The 24,109-nt window shown below is 39.6% G+C and overlaps 1 protein-coding gene across 1 annotated transcript in view; it reads right to left on the bottom strand.

Moving 5' to 3' along the window:
• Positions 1–2,134: 2,134 nt before the first annotated feature.
• GNPTAB (N-acetylglucosamine-1-phosphate transferase subunits alpha and beta) overlaps positions 2,135–24,109 on the bottom strand; it is a 77,119-nt gene continuing 55,144 nt past the window's right edge. The window contains exons 13-21 of the mRNA XM_006259614.4: positions 19,939–21,077; positions 18,236–18,435; positions 17,760–17,979; positions 15,930–16,043; positions 10,698–10,783; positions 8,456–8,554; positions 5,718–5,885; positions 4,668–4,758; positions 2,135–3,344 (exon numbers count right to left, since the gene is read on the bottom strand). Coding sequence (XP_006259676.2) covers positions 3,267–3,344; positions 4,668–4,758; positions 5,718–5,885; positions 8,456–8,554; positions 10,698–10,783; positions 15,930–16,043; positions 17,760–17,979; positions 18,236–18,435; positions 19,939–21,077 — 2,195 coding nt within the window. The 3' untranslated portion in view covers positions 2,135–3,266. The remainder of the gene's footprint in view (positions 3,345–4,667; positions 4,759–5,717; positions 5,886–8,455; positions 8,555–10,697; positions 10,784–15,929; positions 16,044–17,759; positions 17,980–18,235; positions 18,436–19,938; positions 21,078–24,109) is intronic.

Genomic DNA, 24,109 nt, shown 5'->3' with positions numbered 1-24,109 from the left:
GCCCAGTTTGGAGAAGAAGCAGGGAGCAAGGTAGCTGCTTCCCTCCAGTCCCAAATGGGTCTGGGAGGTGTGGGAAATGGAGCATCAAAATAACTACCACCCCCCCGCAAGCCAGGAACTCTGGTCTAGAGAGCAGACTGGGGGCAAAGAGCAGTTACTCTGCTCCCCACCCATTCCCGTTTGCAGCGGAAAAGGAGCATCTAAACTCCCCCTCTTTGCTGCCATTGCCAGGAGCATAACAAGGAAGCAGCAGGCAACCCACACTCGCTCCCCAGACCAGAATCCAGACTGGCTCAGAAGAGGACTGGAGCAGCCACCTGGGGAATGTGCAGAGGGTTTTGCCCTGTTGCTCCACTCCCCTCCCAGACCAGACTTGGAGGAGAATGTATAAACACTCTTCCTTGAGATTTTTCTCTCACAAGGGAGATCTTCCAAGTTGACACCTGAAAGATCTTTCTCCCAGAAAGGGCATGAATGAACACCTGTACACTCATGATTTCTACTGAAAGCTATGACTTGTGGTAGAAACACAATGCCCATATGTGTCCCTTAATGACAGCGACTGTTACATGGTGAAATTGGAATGTTGTACACGTGGGGATTTTTTTTTCGAAACACAAATGAACTCAAAGTTCTTACTGGCAAATTGAAGGACAATGAAAACAAGGCCTAAACTAAAAGGTTATAACATGCATATTATTTCAGGTTTAGATCAAAGTAAACATTAAAAAACTGGCTATTTTCTATACAGTAAAATATTAAAGATGATCTTTAGTAAACGATGAGTAAAAGTCATTTTAACAGGTGACCAGTGCAGTAAGCGATGTATTTAAGATGAATCAGTTTTAAACAAAGCAAGGTATGGCATTCCTCTTCTTTGCTGCACTTTCATATTGTTCCATATGCTAAATTTAGCAAACTTTTCCTGTTTTTGAGATCTATTTGAAAACTGTCATTTTAAAAGCACGTTTTTAAATAAATTTAAACTCTTAGGACCAAAATGATATAAAACTGTTGTTGGCTTACAGCAAACAGTGATACCATTCCTGACTGTCCTCCTTTACAGAGGTTTTTGTCACATGGCCAAAAACAATCATATTGCTCATAAAAATTACAGCATGTACAAAAGCCCAGAAACAGAATGTCCCAGAAACATTCTCTCATTCTCAAATATTGTGTAGCTTCTAATATGCTCTCTATATCAGAAGTTTGTATCGAAAGTCCAAAATATAAGACAAAATAAATACACACTGGTACTCTTCATTTATGATTTAATTTGTATTCTCCACTAACTTAATATAAATCCAGACACATTTTTGTCTTTCCAATTCACCAAAATACTGATTTTCCCCCGGACCCTCATTTGTTTTGGTTTGCTTGATATTTTGGGGACACAGCCATTACTAACTTTGACATACATGTGGAAATATGATTTTGTAGTCAATCTATAGCCCTTCTGCTGGATGGATATTGTTGCTGCAAGAAAGCAAAATATTGTGAACGTACTTTCAATACCGTTTTCTTAAACTGCAAAAATGAAAGAACACTTGCACAATAACCTGCCACGTTTATGCAAGTTAGTTAACTGCACATGTAACTTAGCAGAAAGCTTTGAAAAACTACCTTGTAGTTATTTTTCACCCAGCCATTTCTTGTTTACTTGATTTTATGTTAATTAAAATGCAGAATATAGAAATTCTTTTAAAACTGAGCCAATTTAGGGCACGACATTGTAAACTTTATGAACCTAATCCAATTTCATTCTGGCTTCTCTGTAATTGTGTGTCAAATCAATGCCTATATGAAAGACTTTAAACAACTGGAAGCACTACAAATACAAGCTGCTCATTTTAGATGCTAAATGTTTACTTTGATGCATCACAGGATAATATACATCATCTGTGGTATTTTAGCGTGAAGCTTGGCTGCATCCTACAAAGAAAGATAAAAATGCTTGTATTTTAAAATACGTTTAAAATTTAACAATTTGTGTATGGACTGGATAATAAGAAAGTTAGTTCAACTTGTGAAAATTGCAAAGGTTTTATAAAGCATAAGTCATGAATCAGTAATTTACTGAACTGGATGTACTTTCTTTTTTCTATAGAACAAAAACAGAATAGACCAACATGACTGTTTTTCAGATAGATTTAGTTGCTTTCAAAACAAGTTAATATCTTACAACACACACATTTTACATCTTATGTTTTAATTACAAAAAAGATATGATTTTAGAATACCATTAATACTATGATTTAAATTACTTGCCAGAAATACCTGTTTGAAAAGCATCACAGCATTGTCTTCCTTTTAAAATCTTGCTAATCTGCCATATCGTAAGAAAACATGAGACTGCCAGAACTTTTCCAAATTTAAAAACACCAAATGTTTGATGTGAGACTATAACTATTGCATTTAGAAGAAAAACATTGTTCTAATACACTGCTACATTAAAATGATAAATTATTCATTCATATGGAGAGGCACTTTTATTTGTAGATTTACAATGATTATAAAATAATAATACATGCTAGCCACTTTTACTTGATTACAGCCCTGTCTCTGTAGTTAGGCCTAAAAATTATACCACAGTATTCCTGGAAATTTAATGAACAGGGATGAGAAACAAAATCTTTAAAAAAAATCTTGAGTCTCCACAGCTGGGTATTATAACATTAGGATATGCATCATATCCTAATTTGGATACATATTATACATATCAACCTCTGAGGCTGCATTGTTGCTATTTCTATATCATATAAATCTAATTAAATATTTATTAAATTTAAATGGCAAGCTCATTAATTACCCACTAGTTTTCTTCTAAAACTGGAAAAAGCACCAATAACAAATTTGCAGAATGATTTGGAATGCAAGGTCAGGGACGCCTTGCTGATTGATCCCAAACAATTTCACTTTCTAACATCATACTTTATTAATGTCCACTGCTGTAAATGCAGCTAGGTTTCTTTTGGTAACCCTTTTTATAAAAAGGATAACATGCCCATGAGCTGATTCTTATAAAGTAAAACCACTCAAGAGCTGCCAATATACATACAACTTCCATCTTGTTTTCTCCTCTGCCATAACCTAAATAGCTTGACTACCACAAACAGTACTATAAAGAATATAACCAAGGGCATTTAACTTATTTTCTTCATGTCAAGCCAGCTAAATGTCACACCATAAAAGACACTTGCAATTAATATTTTAAATGCTTATTATTATTATATCTTGAGGTAGACTGATTTCCAAAGAAAGCTCTTCTACACCTTGATTCGTTCATGACCAACTTCTTTTTGGATTCTCCTCCTCGGAAAAATCTTTCGTTTAAGTGCAATTAGCTGAAAAATTAAAAAGAAATTAGTATTTAGTTCTCCCCAGAAGCAGTAGGGGCTGCTCAAACCATGCTCCTCTGACCTCCATAAAACATCAGATATTTTATAGCAAATAACTACATGAGACTACACATTATATTTTTTCACTCCACAAGATGAAGGGAGCAATTTTGCGCGCACATATCGATTAGGCTTATCTATTTTCTCTGGTGCTGAATGACAGGGTTACAGGCAGACAGCAAATAATGGGAATAATATTTTCAAGACTGATACTGTAATCTGAAAGCATATATTTTAATTTAGATATCTGGACCTTGCACACTGAATCCATTTATACTTCCTAAACCGCATTTTTAGTATAGCAGCTGTCCCAAAGTACCTACAAAAAGCTGCAAACTAACCAACGGAGCTGTGGGTAAAACTTTATGTTACTAAATAAAAACATAACAGGTAAAGCTTTTGAGAATCATGCTCCCCTCATAAGATCATAAAAAAAGGGAACAAAAGTAATGTAGTAGAATAAACAGATTAGATGCACAGGAAAAGAACAGGACCACAACAGCATCGTATAATTTCGTTTTTAAAATTTATTTTTTCATTAAATACAAAAGTACAAAAGAAGTAAGGTTCATCATCAACATGAAACATAAAAAGCAAACATAGTTTTCAGTAGCATGACAAATTGTTATCTAAGACCCTGATCCTGCAATTACATGCGATTAGTTCCACTGAGTTCAATGGGACTACTCATACGAATGAGAGTACTTTTATGTACCAAAGTCTGTAGAACTGGAGGCTATTTTTCTTGGGACCAATTCCAAAGCCTATCAAATTCAACAAGTCTTTTTAATTACTTCACTGGTCTTTGGTCCAGGCCTGTATCACCTTAAGAAGATATTGTCTGGATCAATTGAGTAGTACTTTCTTTCTTTTTTTTTTTTTTTTGTTAAATGAGCCACAATTTTCAGAAGTGATTGGTGTTTTTAAGCACTCAACCTATCTTAATTTTAGTAGGCCTAGTATTCAAAAGGTGCTCTGCATCTGCCTTCTGAAAAAAAACCAGGCTCTTAAAGAATCTTAAGTTAAACACCTGAAAAACAGAGGCAACCCTATAATCACTCTGAAAATTCTGGTCATAGTATCTTCCATCCTTTATTGTTTAAACTTCTTTTCCACATATATTTTCTCTCTCATGAAACAATATTTCAATTATTGCTCAAATTCAGAATCAGAATTCAAAGCCCATTAGAATTAAAATTTACATTCTATTTAAGGTTGTTATAATGTAATAGAAAGTGTTATTTATCAGGATAAAATTATAACTTTTACCTGTTCAGCAAAAAATGAGATGACTGTAAACACTATCAATGTTACTAGAACACAGTGGGTCCAAAATTTTAGCTTGTCTCTGTAAGCCCTCCTGTACAAAAAAAAAAAATGGAGATAGGTTTTGCAGATTAAGATTTATATTTTTGAATCTAATACATTGCATGCTCTCCAACATTCCATGAAGTAAAAATAGTAGAAAAAGAGAAAGAAGGCACTGTTGTATAACAACAATTTGCTACTATATAACTTCTGGTTTAAAAAACAAAACGCTTATTCGCTATGTGTTCCATAAGATCTGTGCATTTTCTTTGGTTCCAAAGCATCACTTCATCAGTAGCATGCTGGAATAGCTCTTGGGCTATATTTATATTGGTCTTAAATCTGAAATTAAGTGCTATGCCTAAACTCCACAGTAGCTAAAAATGGATTTCTATCATTATTTGGTGTATTGGACTTAGATTTTGGTGAAATGACATGCATCTTTTCAATCTCATACGAGGCATCTTGAGGGGATATAATCTGCCCAACCAATTTCCCCCTGGGCTAGGCTAAAATAGCGATGCTGGATCTGGCTCTGATGACACCTTCTGCCTCTTTCGGCATCTAGTTTGAATGCATCTGGCCTCTGAGTTTGGGCACTTTGCCCTGAAGCAAAACATGGACCAGAATGCATCCTGCTAGGCCACTGTGTACAGTAAAGGAGCCAGCTGGTCTTTGAAGTGTAATCATGGGTGTGTGGAAATGAAGGCAGTCTAAGCGTTTTTCTCATTCTTACTCTATTTAAATTGTTCTTCTTTAGTTAAGGTTTGCTTTCAAGACTAGCCCCACATGGGGTTCGGTGCTTTTAACTGGTTGTTTTTTAAAACACTTTTTAACTTTTTTTATATTAAAAGTTAATACAAGTCCAAACTCTCAGTCATCATCAAAACTAAGTACATCAAGACAACATCTAGAAACACAGAAGCTACACTAATAAGCTCTAATGCACTGGTTAGATACCAATACAGGGCAGTAGTTCACACAATCTGAAAGAGAATATGTAAAATTTACCATTCCTGAAGTTCATGCATATGAAGGAAACGGTTCCGATACTCTCTTGGCAGCTCAAATTGGGATGGAATGGGAAACATGGATTCATAAAAATCTCTAAGTACAGCTTTCACTGTCTGAGCATCCTTATGACTGTGGTCAATATTGTCATTTAGGCAAACAAATTTTCTAGAAAAATAATAAGAGACTGTTAATTTGATTTTACTAAAATAAATATTTTATTAACAAGTAAAGAATGCAAATAGTATTGTTCATAGGTACAGATAAACTAGAATGTATGGAGCAACATTCATTATATTTGCATAATATCAAATAAGCCTTTTAGATGTCAATGGTCTGGGCCTTTCCAGATTCTTGCCAGCTTAGCACGAGTCAGTGTTGTTCCTAACATGCTTGCTACACTTGCATCTTATCTTGTCTATGATTAAAACTGCCCTCTAATTGGTACCAGTGTCTGCCATCTCATACCATTTTACTGAATGCAGACTACAGAAACTGGAAGCCATTTACAACACTAGTCAGACTAGTTCAGAGGCTACTACTAGCGTGTTTTATTTCTCACAGTAAGATGAGCAGCAAAGTCAATTTCACTGTATAAAGGTGTTAAGACTACTTTACCATTGACTTCATAATTTTGAGAACCTCTAAGTAAAATCATGGAAGTCAACAGTGTTACTAAAAGCAAAATTTGGCCTTGAGATCTTTGACTAAGAAAGACAACATAAGCCAGAGAGAACTTGACTTGTAAATCCTAGCCTAACCCTGCAGTACTATCAGACAGAAAAAAAACCATACTGTACATTTTTTTGGTAAACTGGGCAGAATTAACATTTACTGTGACCCAATAAATATGGATCCAATGTTATACAATATCCCCTGCGTTGAGTCACCTTTTCAGAGTAGAAACACCAAGATTCAAGGTACTTCAGGTTTGGTGCAACTAAAGAAGCATGCAGTGTACCAAACAACTATGTATCCTTGGCCACTGAGCCAGTGTTTGGCAGCAAAAATGCCCTTTCCCTCTTATGGACAAGGTTATGTACCCTATTTATACTGCAAGATACAAGAGCCTTACTTTTTCCCCAGAGGGAGAAATCATATCTGCTAACATATGCCTTGAAATTGCTAACCTTTGGAAAGAAATAGGCTCTAGTCAGCTGCTGTAGTCTGAATAGTATGATGTGCCCTTTCCAAGAGTTTAGAAAATATTTTTCATTTACGTAGAACCTGTCATTTCAAAGAGATGGTTCAGACTATCCACATAAAACTTCACTACCAACATGCTGGTCTCCCTGGGGTGAAGGAGTTTACCAAAGCCTTTATACTTTGCCCATCACTACAGAATTAAAGCTGGAGCCAAGATAATTGGCTCACACTGCTCTCTCTACACCAGTGGTTTGCAACATTTTAAGATGCAAAGGCACCCCTTGTTAGACTTGAGGGAGCTTTTGAAAAATGCTCTTAGTTTTAATTTGTTTTTTAAATAAAGAAAAACAATAGAGCAATTTTTCTGGTGCAGAGAGCTCAGAAAGATCACAACAGAGCAAACTGTTTTAAACGCTGTGGATTCCTATTTGAAATTTCTGGGCTGATCTTGTGAATTGTGCTTGTATACCTAACAGGGCTAACACTGTGGCATGCTGCGGCACCCTTGAAAGGATCTCACATCCCATGGTGCTATGGTCCCCTGGTTAAGAATCTATGCTCTACAAAATGGTGTAAAGGAAAGAGATACCTTGTCCAATTAAAATGAGGCAAATTACTGGGATACTAAATATCAGCCAAAAACAGAAAGCACCTTTATTTTTTAAGGTTTTAAAAACCTGACACTGTCTGACAGTGTCACAGTCAAGTGAACGGAATTTTATTTACTACTTTACAAGGTGGAAGTTGGCTCAAATTTTGCCAGGATTTGGAATCTAGAGTTCTAGTCATTCTGAATATTTCAAAACCAATCCCTGTACCATTTCACTCATTCCTTGAGGGACTCTGTGAAAATCTTTACATTGGTTAAGCTCGTAAGATGAAAGATACTGCATAAGTGCTTTACAAATATGATTATGATGCCCATTTTACATATGAAGAAAGCAGGGAGAAATTAAGTGGCTTGCTCAAGCTCATGTACTGAACCAGTGGACAAAGTAGAGCTTCATATTAATTCTATGCTCCCACTCTCATATATTGTTAAGGTACTCTAGAAAGTCAAAAGCAAAGTGAAGAGAGAGGGGACAAACTGCAGGCTAATATTTAACATTGCATTCTGCTTTCTTTTTCCCTCAAAGCTAACTGTAGTTGAGGGCACCATATGTATTGCTCTACTGATTTTGTATCAAAAAGTACCTCTGAAGTGCTCTAATCTTCAAATACTATAATTTAAAAAGGAAAATACATATAGGACATACCCCAAAGAAGCCTATTCTTTAAAGCCTGCAATAAGCTTTATACCCTCAAGAGTCCAATCCAGAAATGCAAGTCTTAGTAGTAACTGAAGTTTGCCGCTAATTTTAAACATAAACTTAACAGAAGTGAATGTTAAATCCCATAGTGCAAAAGAACAATTTTTATTTATAATTAAGAGCTCAACCTGATTTTTTTTTTATTCAAGAAAAAGCTGTTTCTATTCAGGATTTCCTTACAGCTAGTAAATATAAGTTTTATAACACCCAGCTATTTGATGTATTCTAAACAGGAAAATAAAAGCAAATCTTAAAACAAAGTATATATCAAGAAGTTTATACCTGGGGTTTTTCCTTATATCATCTAGCTGACCAACTACATGAGAAACATTGGTGCGGATCATCTTGAAGGCAATTTCTTCTTCTCCCATTATTTCAAACCTTAGTGTTAGTAAAACAATTTTTAAATTAGTACAAACTGGATTTTGCAAATATGATGTAATCTTATACATTAAATGCCTAACTTATTTGCCACTCTATATTTGATTGGCTATTTTTCAAACGGTTTATCATTTAATCTCCAAGTTTTTACTCACTACAGCTGGTGCTCTTCTGCACTATTTTCTTATGGTTATCGTTTTTTCTTTTTACCCTGTTGTAGCCCTCATCTCTCCTTACCTCTGCCCCTTTCTAATGGTTATCACTATCTTATCTGTTATGTCTAAAAAGTTGATAATACAGGGATTCAGCTTTATAGAACTGCAGGTTAATAGAATCAGCTGCTTATTTGAATCAATACGGGAAAACCAAAACCATTTGTAGATTATTACATGTAAAAATCGCTCATATTAGAATCATAATTTTCAGTTTCTGGAATCATTTTACCAGAGAAGCCTGGAGATTTTGCAGTTTTGTGAGGAGCCCTCTGCAAGCTGGCAGAGTTCCAGCCTGCCAGGGGGCTGGGAGGGAGCGGGAAGAGGGTGGTCAGGCAGGGGGTGCCGTGTACATGTACTGAGAGAAGCTCCCGCAGTTAAGTGGGAGGAGGACGGGGGACGGGACTGAGGCCCTGTAGGGAGAGAGGGAGCTGGGCAGGGCTAGGGCCCCAGTAAGGAGTGAGACAGGGCTGCAGGCAGCTTGGCCAGGGGGCAGGAGCTGGGTTTCCTGGCAACGCACCCCTTGTGTGAATGGTAGCTTTGAGGGGTGCAACCCTATGCTGCTGCCTTTGCCTGCCCCCACCCCTACCCTGCGAACAAATCTGGGGGGTGCAGGTCCCCCCCCTGCCCCTCTGGAAAGGTACACTGCACTGGGAAGCTGGCCCCACCCCCTGTGTCTGCAGCAGCAGGTGGGGAGCCAGGCTCTGCTCCGTTGCAGCAGCCACTGCCTCCTGCCAGGGGAAGGGGGCTGTGGACCTGGATCCCTGGCCCCATAGCCCCTGGCAGCTGGGGACCCCCTCTGACAGGGCTGGGGGGGCAGGAGACTATGGGTGGGGGGTGAGGGGCACCAACAGGGCTGTGAGAGGCATGAGCAGGGCCAAGGGGCTGTGAGGGAGGAGTGAGTATCTGTGTTCTTAAAAAAAACGGGTCTCCTTTTACTGGAATCACCTGGTTGATGGAATCAAATCACCACTGCCCAAAGTGATTCCAATAAGAGGAATCCATGTTTTTATTTATAATTCTGTTCAGTGCCACCACAAGACATGATCATCATTATCATCATCAAAGGTCAAATGTGACCTTTCACTTCAGCTGCTCTATACAGCAGGGGTTAGCAACCTACAGCCTTCAGGCTGGATCTGGCCCATGGAACCTGTGGATCTACTTTGTGGGCATGGGGCTTTGGTGGCATTCGGCAGTGGAGGGCACCCTCTGTGGTCACTCTCCCCAGACCGCTGCCACAGGATGAACACTCGCAGCAGATTCTCTCCTCATGCTTCTGTGGGGAGAAGCACCAGTTCTGGGAACTTTCCCTGTGTGGATGTAGAGACAAGCAGCAGTATGTCATGCTGCCTACCCTCCCACCTCCAGCCTGCAACCAGAAACGGTTGTTTATCCTGTTCCATAGTATCACTGCCCTAGTAGGAAGATGAGACTGAGGTCCCTGCTCAAGTAGATTTACAACTGCCACCTGCAAACTTAGGAGAAGATCCTTTGTACCACACCAACAGTCCTCAGTATGAGTCACTGCTGCACAAGATTGATTTATACAGACATCTTGAGGTACTTGGCTCCTGGCTGCATAGCTTGGAATCAAAATTTGGCCCCAGGAAGAGGAATTGGGCTAAATATAGATCATTCCTTGAAATATGTTCAATATAGAAAATTTAGATTATTGAATAGTATGTTATCACTAAAATTGAAAAATTCCAGATCATTTTAGACAATGAAACATACATAAATATTTATCATTGCTGTCTTTTCTCCAGGTCATTTCTGCTCAAGTGCCATTGATAATAACCTTTGGATTAATTCAACATGTACAATGTATTTGTACCTTATTAAATGTTCCTATCCTAGAATAGTATTGTACCTTACCTTTTTAACGTTACAAATTTTACAATTGTTTTTATAAGAGAAATATGACATACCTATATTTGTTTTTATCCTTGTATGCCTTACGAATTCGGTCAGTCACAGGCTTACAATTAGTCACTAGGTTTTTGGTCACTGGAGGCTGTAATAAAACAAGTATTGGCTCAATACACTATATTCTTAAAAGCCTGTTGGAAAAGCCAGATATTATAAAAAAGAAAAAAAGAAGAAAAACAACCCAAACTACCAACTGAAAACTACCAAAAATATTGCTTTTCATTTTAAGAGCAATAACCATTTGTTGTTTATGTACTGTGAAAAAACATTCTGCTGCAGAAAAAGAAGGAATTTTGATACATACCAATATTATATGAAGTAATAGGTTTCTGACAAAAATTGATTCCCCCCTACCCCAGTACACTATTTACCAGTGGTAGCTAGCTAGACAGCTGCTGTAGGCATTCCTCTGATGCAGGCCACTCAATGCCAACCAATAAAATTGACCAGACAAGCTCTGAAGAGCAGCTGGTAAGTATTAGCTTTATTATTCCTAGCATAAACTATTTTAAAAGAACAATTCTGGGAATCAAATCTCCATTCTCAAGGGAAGTTTTCTACAAAGCTAGGATCATTGCTAGAAATTTAGCCTTGAAAAACAACAAAAATAAAACTGAATTCTGTCTGTACTAAGCCAAACACTATTATGTTGCTATTTGAAGTGGTCTTAAAAATGATAATGTTAGTACATTATGAATTAGTGCTTAGATTAGTAACATGTCGTTAGCTTTCCAAAGGGATCAAAATAATTAAACATTGTTTCTAACTACTCAGATTTACTTTTAACCCTGTATCAAGCAAGTTTATTGAAACTATCCCTTATTATGTCTTCCTTCAAAGTTTTACCTCGTTGGTAAATCTAGGAATTGAATCTTTGAAAGTGTGAGAACTAGACTAATATGACCATAAAGGTGTGAGACTTGCAAAGACAAGTGAAACATTCTGGGCTGTGTTGTCTCTAATACTGGAAGTCTTCTCAAATCTACATTTCCATTTCTTCCTCTTTCTGCCCTGATCTCCCCACCCTTCATCCTGGAGGTGCGGGGGAGGGGCCAGGGGGGGAACACTGTGGGATACTGGAGGACCCATGGGTTCCTTGTTGCACTCTGCAGAGCATGCACACACAAGAAGCAGTGAAGCACTTCTAAATAATACCTTGTTCCAACAGGTACTCTTGGGAGTGCTTTGGTATTTTTAGAAGGCTTCAAAGGGCATGTGAAATGCTTGAAATGTGACACCTGTCTGCTGTCTAAGGTCTCATTTTTAAAAATGACTTAAGCACTGAAAACCCAAATCTCACTGAAAGTCAATGGGAATTACTCAAAAGTCTTGAAATTACATGGAAGGCACTTTATGACTAGGTACACACAGTGCTGATCATTTTGCTATACAGGAGATACCATATTTATTCAAATATTAAATGAAGTCCCTCCCCTCCCCACATCAACATGGGGGGAAAAAGTCCTTCATCTTACATTTGCATACAATAAAACAGCGTTAAATACACTGCCAATCTTTGAACTGAGCAGCATGTGCTCAGTAATGGAAACCAACTAAGAAGCTGATTAAATGCAGCCAACACTGACCATGACTATATAACACATGACCCATAAGGGACAAACATACTGATGGGAATCTAACACAAAGATAAGTTAGTTCGTACACTCCATTTGAATAAGACATAAGATAGTGCTCATTGAGCACAGACCCCCTCAGAGCTAATTCTTTTTCAACTGAACCACTACACTGCATACATTTTGATGACTTCTTCTCTCGCACAGCTGAGCTGCGCTTTTTTTTCCTATTCTCAATTATACCTTTTTCTTCACCAGCCTTAAATTCCTGGCAGACGTCATCAAACAGCCGCAACAGTTCACCCAGAATCCCTCTGTTGGGCCCTCCCTCAGCCTGCTGCATATGATTAGTGCGGCCCCACCATCCATGAGGTGAATCTCAACCTGGTTTATATGAGCCTCATCTGCATATACATTTTTAGAGGACTCCAGATTCATGACAAGAACACCCAGTTTCAGTCATGAGTGGGGGGAGGGGGTGGCAATTAGCACTTGGCTCCTTTGTGGGGGGTGGTATCTGGAGTACACACACACTGTGCTGTGCTGTGGGCACACCACAGCCTGAAATGCTGCTCACTCTGCTGGGGTCCAGCACGATGAACTATACAGTAAATCATGAGCCTTTTGGCTTTAGACCAATATTATGTAAAGTTCATATTCTCCATAAGCAGGTGCTCAAGTGCTACTTAAAAGTGTGTTTATGGAATAGCTCTGCTAAAACTTGCAGAAGTTTCCAAAAAGGTAAAATGCATCATTTCTAGGTGAACTAAAGTCTAAGGGCATTATATGCAAATTCCTACAGCTATGTTTATTTTAAGATCAGTTTTTTCATATTTATGCCTCACTTCCATGTGCTCAGGGAGAGAAGGATCTGACAGTAAGGGGCTATGTGGGACAGTGGCTGCAGGGGGAAGAAGTTGGGGGGGGGCAAAGGGGCCACCTGACCCCCCAGATTTATCTTCCCTCCTCTAGCAGAAGGTTGATAAATTCAAGACAAAACTTCAATAATTAGATTCTATACCTGGATAATTATATCAAATTAGCAGCAAGGGAAGATCAGGAAAATGTAAGTCCCTTACTGAATAAGGGAGGCAACCTACTGACAGATCACGAGAAACAGGCTGAAGTACTTGATGCCTTTTTTACCTTGGTCTTCACAGGCAAGGTCAGCTCCCAGACTACTGCACCGGGCAGCACAGTTTGGGGAGGAGGGTCAGCAGCCCTCAGTAGTGAAAGAACAGGTTAGGGACTATTTAAAAAAGCTGGACGTATATAAATCCATGGGGCCATATGCCATCTGATGGTGCTGAGGTGATTGCAGAGCTCCTGCCCATTATCTTTGAAAACTTATGGCAATAAGGGGAGGTCCTGAACAAGTGGAAAAGAGCAAATATAGTGCCCATCTTTAAGAAAGAAAAGAAGGAGGATTTGGGGAACATTAGACTGGTCAGCCTCACCTCAGTCCCCAGAAAAATCATGGAATAAGTCCTCAAAGAATCCATTTCTCCACTTGTAGGAGAAGAAAGTGATCAGGAACAGTCAGCGTGGATTCACCAAGGCCAAGTTATGCCTGACCAACCTGAATGCCTTCTATGATGAGATGACTGGCTCTGTGGGTATGGGGAAAGCAGTGGACATGATATACCTTGACTTTAGCAAGACATATGGTCTCGCATAGTATTCTTACAAGCAAGCTAAGGAAGTATGGGTTGGATGAATGGGCTGTAAGATGGACAGAAAGCTGACTGGATCGTCAGGCTTAACAGCTACTGATCAACAGCTTGATGTCTAGCTGGCAGCCAGTATCAAGTGGAGTGTCCCAGGGGTTGGTCCTGGGGCCTGTTTTGTTCAATATCTTCTGTAACGATCTGGAAGATGGGATGGAGTACACCCTCAGCAAGTTCATGGATAACACCAAGTGGAGGGGAATAGTAGATACGCTGGAGGATAGGGCCAGGTTTGAGTGACCTAGACAAATTGGAGGATTGGGCCAAAGGAAATCTCATGAGGTTCAACAAAGACAAGTGCAAATTCCTGCACTTGAGATGGAACAATCCCATATACCACTATAGGCTGGGGACTGACTAGCTAAGCAGCAGCTCTGCAGAAAAGGACTGGGGGTTACAGTGGATAATAAGCTGGATATGAGCCAACAGTGTGCCCTTGTTGCTGAGAAGGCTAACAGCATATTGGACTGAAATTGTAGGAGTGTTGCCAGCAGATCAAGGGAAGTGATTATTCCCCTCTATTTGGAACTGGTGAGGCCACATCTGGAGTACTGTGTCCAGTTTTGGGCCCCCCACTACAGAAAGGATGTGGACAAGTTAGAGAGAGTTCAGTGGAGGGCAACAAAAATGGTTAGGGGGCTGAGAGATTTGACTTGTGAGAGGCCGAGGGAACTGGGCTTATTTAGTCTACACCAGAGAAGACTGAGTGCAGATTTGATAACAGCATTTAACTACCTGAAGGGTGGTTCCAAAGAGGATGGAGCTAGACTGTTCTCTGCGGTAGCAGATGACAGAACAAGGAGCAATTCAGTTTCAAGATGCAGCAAGTTTCGGTTGGATATTAGGAAAAACTCTCTCAAAGAGGGTGGTGAAGCACTGGAATAGAGATGATGGAATCTCCATCCTTGGAGGTTTTTAAGGCCCAGCTTGACAAAACCTTGCCTGGAATGATCTAGTTGGGGATGGGTCCTGCTTTGAGCAGGGGGTTTGATGACCTCCTGAGGTCCCTTCCAACCCTCATTTGCTACAATTCTATGCTTCTAAACTAATAAATTTTCCACATAAGGAATCTAATTATTGAGGGGCTGTGTTATAATGAGGGTCATTTTATAACTGAGTAAATGTGGTACTTCAGGTCGAGACTTGCTTTGTGCTGTCAGACACCTTTGAGAGGCTTTCTGCACACTGCTTTCTCTAGTCTACCACATACTGAATTACACTGAAGAGTTTTGTTTTCCCCCCTCCAAAGAACACCCTGTTTAATACCATGCACACAAGTTGTTCTGTAGCAATCATAACTTTGCATTCTTCAGTTTGGGGCTGTCCAACTGGTGACCTGAAGGCAGCACATGGTCTGCAGGTTAAATTGCAGCCTACATAACTTGTTGGGCACGGTTACTGGAGCTGTTGAAGTAGTATGGCTCGGGAACCCAAAATGGTGAACACTGCCACTCAGCCCTCTCCAACTGCTTGTCTAGCACTGAATTTTGGGTCTTCAGTCACGATTGACAAACTAAAATTGGTGGTGGGAGGGGGCAGAGGGGGACCAGAAGTGGCATTTACCCTCGGGGTTCTAGAGTGTGCCAACAAAACAAATCTGGCAGAAGTGCCAACAAGACACTGCCCCACTGCTAGAGGTAGGTTATGCAGCCTGCAAGAAGCCCCGCAGTCCTGATTAACCCACAAAGTTAAATGAACTGGACACCACTAGCATAGCTTTGTGGAGGCTCATTCTAAACTAACTGTTAGTGGGTTGCTTATAACAGCTTTATAGTTAACAGTGTACTATGAAATATGCACAAATATTCTTTTTTCTCGTAAATAATTTGTCAGTATGATTTGGGGAAAAAAACACAACTAGAATCTGGTGGATGCAGGGTTTGGAAATAATCCAAAAATGTACATCTTTATAGGCAAAAGTTATTCTTACCAGATTGGGATCATAATAAGCTTCCTGTGTTGGTGGAATGACATTAATCTGAGTTATATTAGCAGGAAGTGATTTAGAGCAATTTATCAGCATTTGCTCCAGACTCGTCAAATCCTGTCAGAAGAAAAGAAACAAATTCATAACCCATTTTTCTGCTGACCTATTTCAGTAATTATACTATGCATCCTATTATATTACATCCTTCTGCATTCAGGATATTTAGAAATCTTTAAATTATCTACAAAAATGAATCTGACGGTTTCTGAATGAAAAAGACTTATTCATATTGGTCCCCAATTTAAAATAAAAGGTATAGAAGCAATCTTACTAATGTCAAAGTAGTTACGCACACACTAGGCATGTACTTAAGTACTTGGTTGCGCACACACTAGACATGTACTTAAGTACTTGGTTGATTCATGGTCATAATGAAGTACAACCAAAGCAAAGGAAACCAAAGCCCTGTCTCTTTAAAAACAAAGAAAACTGTGCTATTGTTGATTTCAGGACAATACAAGTTTTCCCAATTTGGAACCTGGGACCTGAGGAAGAATGTCTTGCATTCAAAAACTTGTCCAACTTTATCCCAACTACAGAATTGGTCCAATAAAAGATATCACCCTAAGGAATATTTGCCTCTTGCATAATTTCTGGACCATGACAGCTACAATATCAATCTTATGCTATCCCAGTTTGAAACAACTTAAGTCCTTCATGTGCTATTCTGAGGACAAGTCATTTAATGCCCTTCTCAGTTCACCATCTGTAAAATACAGAAAATACACATCTCTCTGCCACCCACCTCTGTATGTATTTAAGAACTGAAGTGCTTCAGAGAAGATTTCCTCTCCCCATATCTCTCTTTTTTTTTTAATTGTATCATGCCTAGAACAACTTAGGGGCCTAGGTCTCTGGGTACTGTCGTCATTTAGATATCTGCTACTACCACCACCCTCCATAACCTTCCTCCTCTTTTTTCCCGCCTCTTCACAAGCCTTGTTTGTTTATACTGTAGGTTTTTTCTTGGGGGCAAGGACTCTTACAATGCATATGCAGAGATGTGACAATAGCCTCCCACTCTGAGCTGGGACTTCTAAACACAACGTAATGTAAAGAAGCGCTGCCCATCTTCTGAGTAGCTGGGGGCTGCATACCATGCTGCTGTTGCTTGCCCTGCCTGGCCACCGGTGCTCCCCCAACCCCAGCAAGCTGCCTTGTATGGGTGCCCCCAATCAACATATTCTTCAGGTTATGCTAGCTGCCCTAGGGGCAGGGGCAAGAAACTGAAACTAGGGATAAAGCAGGAGCCCAGAGACCCTATCAGCAGCAATAGCAAACAGAGGCATAGCAGCGCAGCTCTGCATCTGAGGCAATGTGTGGCAGTGCCAGCTCTTGCCATGCCAACTGTGATCAGCTGCCTCTGTGGCAATGACTACTTTTGCATTCTCACACAAAGTCACTGCCCTGGGCTGCTACCCCTGTCCTCAGCTACTGACAGTGGCAACCAGAGTAATGAGGGTGGAGGGGGGAAGTGGTGCTTGGAGTCTGCAGGCCACAGCTTAACACTTTGTGAACTATAAGTTGGACAGCCCTGAGGTAAAGAATAAGTCATTTTGCATAGTATAACATATGCAAGCTAAACACTCCATTCAATTCAAAGGATGATGAACTGCTTTTCAAGTACACCTAAAACATCAGTATTATTTTACCTAAATTGGAAAAAAGCATACATTAAAATTCCATTGTACGTTTAAACTTTTAACAGAGTTCCAGCAAAGAGTAAAGATTTGTTTTTTCTATGTGGTAACTATATTGGAAAATAAAATGTACCTGCAAACTCAAGGGCAGTTCATGGATTCGTGTGGCCAATGTACGAATCTCCCGGTCAGACAAAATGCCTGACTGATCTGTATCAACTTCATCAAAAATCTGAGAAACATTCAGTGGCTGAACTGCGCTCATGAGATAATAGAAATACGAAAAAGCAAACTGCATATCTTCCGAGTGCCGCACTTTGTGAAATGATGTCTTGTCAAATTCCTCGGGAAACCTGTCCAAATCAAATAAAAATCAGTTTCCTATTCTGACACTTCAAACAGCAAAACATACCTTAACAGAAAAGCTCCCCAAAGAACACTTATTTTAGCACTGCTGTCCCATAAAGACATGTTTTCTTTCCCATTTCACACTGTTTTACAACGAGCCGTCAATACACAGCAATAAATTCAACTGTGCAAACACAGAAGAAAAGAATTGCACCAGCTCCAGTTTTTCTTTCACTTTGTTTCAAACAAAAGCATACTTACATGTCCTGTAGTTCTTGCATAACAGTGCGGTCAATCATGTGAGGCATATGAGCAGGGACTTTTCGGGATGTAAATCCAAATTTACTGTTTAAAAGTTTATTTACATATCGAAGAGAATCGGCAAACGTATCTTTCAGATGCCTCCCAGTTTGTTTACCATCAGTAAGGTAGGACATCTGTTTAAGTAATGCCTCTTCTTCCTAAATAATGACAGGCATATACCAGATGTATGTTATCAGAAACACAAACATTAATCCATTAAACCCAGATGCAGACTGACATTTCCAGTGACATGCCGAGCTTTTTTCAATACCTGAAAAATATGACAGCAGTTTTAACATGTTCTTGTTCAAAAAGAACATCTTAAGGATTTAAAATGTGGCCTCATCCTTATGTCCTTATCACAATAAGGAATGACGTACAGAATTTTACTTAACTTGATACAACTTAAAAACAAAAGCCCAATTAAAACCACCATCTGCTAAGGGACTTATTTATAATCACACATTTCTTTTTCTGATTATGCACTGAGTTAACAAGATCTGATCCCCTGAATGTAAAAACAATATTCTTAAATAGAGTGCAATCAAAGATTAAGCTCAAATGAAAATAAAGAGAGCTTAAATTTTAAATGCAGCATCTCTACGGCTTGAAAGCTGTAAGGATCAGTCTTAGCCAAATAGGTCTGTAGGGCTGCCATGTCCTTCCCTTCAGGAGATACCCTGCCAAAAATTTTGGGATGAGCATCTGGAAGAGTGTTTTCTACATATTCGCTTGATCTGTTCTTCATATTAGTTTTTGGTTGACTTACTAGAAAAGGCACTCAATGTAGCATATAGATCCAAAATAGAGATTGCATATTTTAATAGACTAGATTTATATAGAAATGAACTAAGTCTTCACACATACGGTGCATCTACACGAGACTACTGTAGTGTTGACTAATTAGCTCTGCAGTAAAGCAGCAGCATCTACATGTGCGCTACTACACATACTGCAGTAAACTAACCAACTCTGCCATAGGATAGTACTTCCCAACAGAAGTACTATCCTACAATAACGTTATTTACAGCTGCCTGCTGACTAGCTCTGTACTATATCACCCCTGTGCCCCAGCCAGCCCTTCCGTAGCATGTTATGCTGGGGGGCTGGGCAGGGGGGAAACGGCTCCAGGCTGGAGAGCTAAACCCCCAGAATCCCTGCTCGCTGGGGCTGCGCTGCCCTGGCTTAGAATTCTGCAGTCCTCAGTGCACGTGTAAATGCTATGCCCAGGAGGAATAAACTCCAGCCCGAACTGTGCCAAAGTTTAATTGTGTCACATTAATATCATGTGTAGACACGCCCACAGAATTTAAATGGGGATCAGTTCAACCCCCTGGCAGTGCTACAAATCTGAGTTGCAGCCTAGTGGCACTTCATTAAAGTAGGAACTGAATCTGACTTTCTAAAAGACAACTAGAGAAAGAAGTGAATTAGACCAGTCATTTTTCACCATCCAACTAGAAGTGCAGAAAGTAAATGAAACTAGCAGTAAAAAGAAAGTAAAGTAAATTAGATTTAAAAAAAATCTGTCAAATAGCGGTAAGAATGGTTTTATACAATTTTTATCTTAACAGTACCTCATTAAATAATGCAGATAAGCAAATCTAACAAATCTTTTGAAGCTACAAGTTCTATTTTGTGGATGCAATTAGGATACTTACATCAAGAAGATCTTGGAAATACTTCCTTTTTTCCCATGGCAAAAAGCCTCGATCACTTCCAGCATAATACTGTAGTTTTCTTCCTGGAAAAGCTTTGCCTTTTGTATCTATTTGGTCATGACCTGGGTTTATTTCCATTCCATCAGGCTTTTCAGCAGCCTCCACATTCCCAGTATCTTTTGACTTATAAGTTTCCTTTAGTATGAGTGCATTCAGTATTTTTTCTCGAGATCCAGGTTTATTTCCCACATTTTGGGTTAAAGGCATTGAGTCAAGCTTTGTTTTAGAAATGGATTTTAACTGAAACTGACCATTTATGTTCATTGGCACAAAAGTACTCTTTGTAGCTATCAATTCTGAAGGAACTACATCATGCATTTTAATTGTAGCTTCTTTTTTGCCTCCATTTAAATCGTTACCAGGTTTTTGCTGATTAGTAAGGTTTTTTTGGTCTTTTAAACCAGCACCATTGTCCTTTATTTCCAGCTTTTGAATTTCTGTTATTACATCTTCTTTAACAGTAGGTAACATTTGAAAAGATCTCAAAAGGGCAGCCTTTGACAGATTGTATCCTTTCTGAGTGAGGTCACCATTTTCTAGCTTTAAATCCAGGTCTTGCAAAGCCAGCTGAATATCTTCAGGGAGGAAAGACACATTTACTAGAGGTATTACCATGTTTTGATGAAAACCCTCCGATGTGCCATTTGGATGTTTCTTGATTCTTGGAAAGCGTTTTTCTTCAGGAATATCCTCAAAAATCATTTCAGCTTCAGGTATTGAAGTTGTAGTTTTCAGGTAAGTGTCAGATTTCTGTGAGGTAGTTGTGTTTAATTTCGGTTCCTCTCTAGTATCAACCTCAACAGCTATCTGCATTTTAAACTCTTCATCATTTTTATTTAGAAATGTAAGATTAAAATAGATCACAGTTGCATTCATTCCACTATGCATTATCAGGTGGATAGTTTTCCATTTGTTGGCAACAGAAGCATGGCGTATAACTGGATTATCACTATACGCACCCTCAATTCCTTTCTTGGCTATTTCAACAAAGCTGAAATAGGGCAGGTATTCACCTTTCGGAATAATATAAGTAGTCTGATTAAGTTGGAGAGTCACCTTGTACAACTCATCAAAGTGATCTGGAAAAATAAAATGAATAGTTCCCATTAGCTCACATTCTGCCACTTTTTTTGTAATGACTTGTCCAGCTGTAGAGAGACTACCAGTAATGAGCAAGCTCCAAAACTATACTTACAATTACTACCAATTATTCTAATTCATGTACTCTGAATAACATATCACCATGTTGGATATACTGAGACTTATCAACTTATTAATTCCAGTGATGTTTATAAAGCTACTGCATTAATTATTTATTTTGGTGTTTTTGTAGTCCATTAATAGTCCCTCTATTTTAGTTGTAGTACACAGATATCTACAAAACCATGCTTTGGCCACATTTAAAAATAGCTCCATGATTGTTTAGAGCAGGGGTGGGAAAAATGTGGCCCGCAGCCCAGATGTGGCCCACCAGCCCATTCTACCTGGCCCACAGGGGCCCCTAAAAAATTTAGAAAAGTAATAATTACCTGCCCCAGGCTGCTTGTCATGCAGCCCTCAATGGCTTGCCAAAATTCAGTAAGCAGCCCTCCGCCCAAAATAATTGCCTACCTCTGGTTTAGCAGGACCTATAGTACTTTACCATATTTTGGTTACAAACTTAAAAAAACAAAACAGTCAAAATACCATCATTATAGATAACTTCACTGCCCTCATAATGTACAGTACCTGACTGTCTTACTCTACTCGTCTCACTTTCTTAAAACCCCACTTCCAACCACTGCCTTCTACTTCTGCTTGCTGCTCTCTCCTTACAGCAAAAAACCGCAAACTTTCTAGTGTATCAGTAATCTCTGGTTCCACTGGTCCAGTAGGAAACTGGAGACAGGCCTGCTGAAAGTCTATGGGTCAGGGTCAGAGGGGAGAGCAACAAGGGTGATGTGGTGGTGAGTGACTGTTATAGACCACCAGACTAAGAGGATGAGGTGGATGAGGCTTTCTTTAAACAGCTAGCAGAATTTTCCTGATCACAGATCCTGGTTTTGATGGGGGACTTCAAATCACCCTGACATCTGCTGGGAAGGCAATATAGCAGTGTGCAGGCAGTTTTTGGAGAGTGTTGGGGACAACTTCCTCGTGCAAGTGCTGGAGAAGCCAACTAGGGACTGTGCTCTTCTTGACCTGCTGCTCACACAGGAAAGACTTAGTGGGAAATGCAGAAGTGGATGGCAACTTGGGCAGCAGTGACAAGATGATTGAGTGCAGAATTCTGAGAAAAGGAAGGAAAGAGAGCAACAGAGTAAGGACTGTGGACTTCATAAAAGAAGACTTCGATTTGCTCAGGGAACCTCCCCTCAGAGGACAGTTTGAGAGAGAGAGGAGTCTAGGAGAGTTGGGTGTATTTTAAAGAAACCTTACTGAGTGCGGAGAAACAAACCAACCCAATGCTCAGGAAAACTATCAAGTATGGCAGAAGACCAGCTTGGCTTAGGGAAATCTTCAGTAAGCTAAAGAACAAAAAAGAATCTGACAAGAAATGAAAACTTGGACAAATGACTAGGCAGGAGTATAAAAGTATTGCTCAGGCATGCAAGTATGAAATCAGGAAGGCCAAAGTGCAACTGGAGTTGCAGCTAGCAAGGGATGTGAAGAGTAATAAGAAGGGTTTCTGCAAGTATGTTAGCAACAAGAGGAAGATCAGGGAAAGCGTGGATCCCTTACTGAATGGCAGAGGCAACCTAGTAACAGATGATGCAGAAAAGGTTAAAGTATTCAAAGTCTCTTTATCCTCAGTCTTCAAGGCAAGGTCAGCCACCAGACTACTGTATCTGGCAGCACAGTCTGGGGAGGAGGTGAGAAGCCAGTGGTGAAAGAACAGATTAGGGACTAGTTAGAAAAATTGGACGTGTACAAGTCCATGGGGCCAGATGCAATGCAGCCAAAGGTTCTGCTAAGGCTGTTGGCTGATACGATTGCAGAGATGCTGGCCATTATCTTTGAAAACTTGTGGCAATTGGGAAAGTGCCTAGATGACTGGAGAAGGGCAAATATAGTGCTCATCATTAAGGAAGGGAAGAAGGAGGATCTGGGAAACTAGACTGGTCAGTCTCACCTCAGTCCCTGGAAAAATCATGGTGCAGTTCTTCAAGGAATCCACTTCTAATCATGTAGAGGAGAAGAAGGTGGTCAGGAACAATCAGCATGGATTCACCAAGGCCAAGTCATGCCTGACCAACCAGATTGCCTTCTATGAAGAAATGACTGTTTCTCTGGATGCAATATACCTTGACTTTAGCAAGGCTTTTGATATGGTCTCCCACAACATTCTTGCAAGCAAGTTAAGGAAGTATGGATTGGATGGATGGAAAACTGGCTGGATCATCAGGCTTAAGGGGTAGTAAATCAATGGCTTAATGTGTACTTGGCACTCCATGAATTTCTTCTGTTTTTTCATAGCAAATTTTAAATTCTTACATTCACATTTATGGACTTCCATTGCTCCATTCCACCAGCACATGTGTGTGTTCATTCCTGGGTACCTCCTTGAACTGCTGTGCTCCTTCCACACTGTCTTCTGTAGCTTAATCCTGTTTTTGTCTTCACATGTTTTTCCTTCCTCTCCTTGTATTTGACATCCTCACCTTTTAAACCTACAAATCTTCAAATACTCTACTTGGAGGACTAGGAAGGATGGGTCTGTGAAGCGCCATATGGGTATCAATCAGACAAAAAGGCTGTAATCAAATGCCTGAGCTATCTGATCAAATTCATACCCACAGTGAAGATGTGTGTATGGACAACCACTAGAAGCAGAATATCTGTTAATGACTGGGTAAGCTGTAGACAGACTTAATCATTAGCTCAGAGCAAGTTGAAATTCATGCCTCTGCAGCTGTACCAAGATGTCTTAGCTGCTCTGGTACCTCATTTTCACTGCTAACTTTAGTTTTCACATACCATTTAAGTGTATTTTCTCCTGTAACATGCAAGCTTCTTGAAACAAAGACTTAAATATTCTGGGTTCTGTACAGAACCAAGTACCTTATCCAAGCACAGAGATGGGAAGGCCCAGAAAAAAAACAGAAACATTTGGAAAAAAAACCGTCTCCCC

Source organism: Alligator mississippiensis, chromosome 4 (genome assembly GCF_030867095.1).
Source record: "Alligator mississippiensis isolate rAllMis1 chromosome 4, rAllMis1, whole genome shotgun sequence".
NCBI classification, from domain to species: Eukaryota; Metazoa; Chordata; order Crocodylia; family Alligatoridae; genus Alligator; species Alligator mississippiensis.
This window is presented reverse-complemented; position numbering and strand designations above follow the sequence as displayed.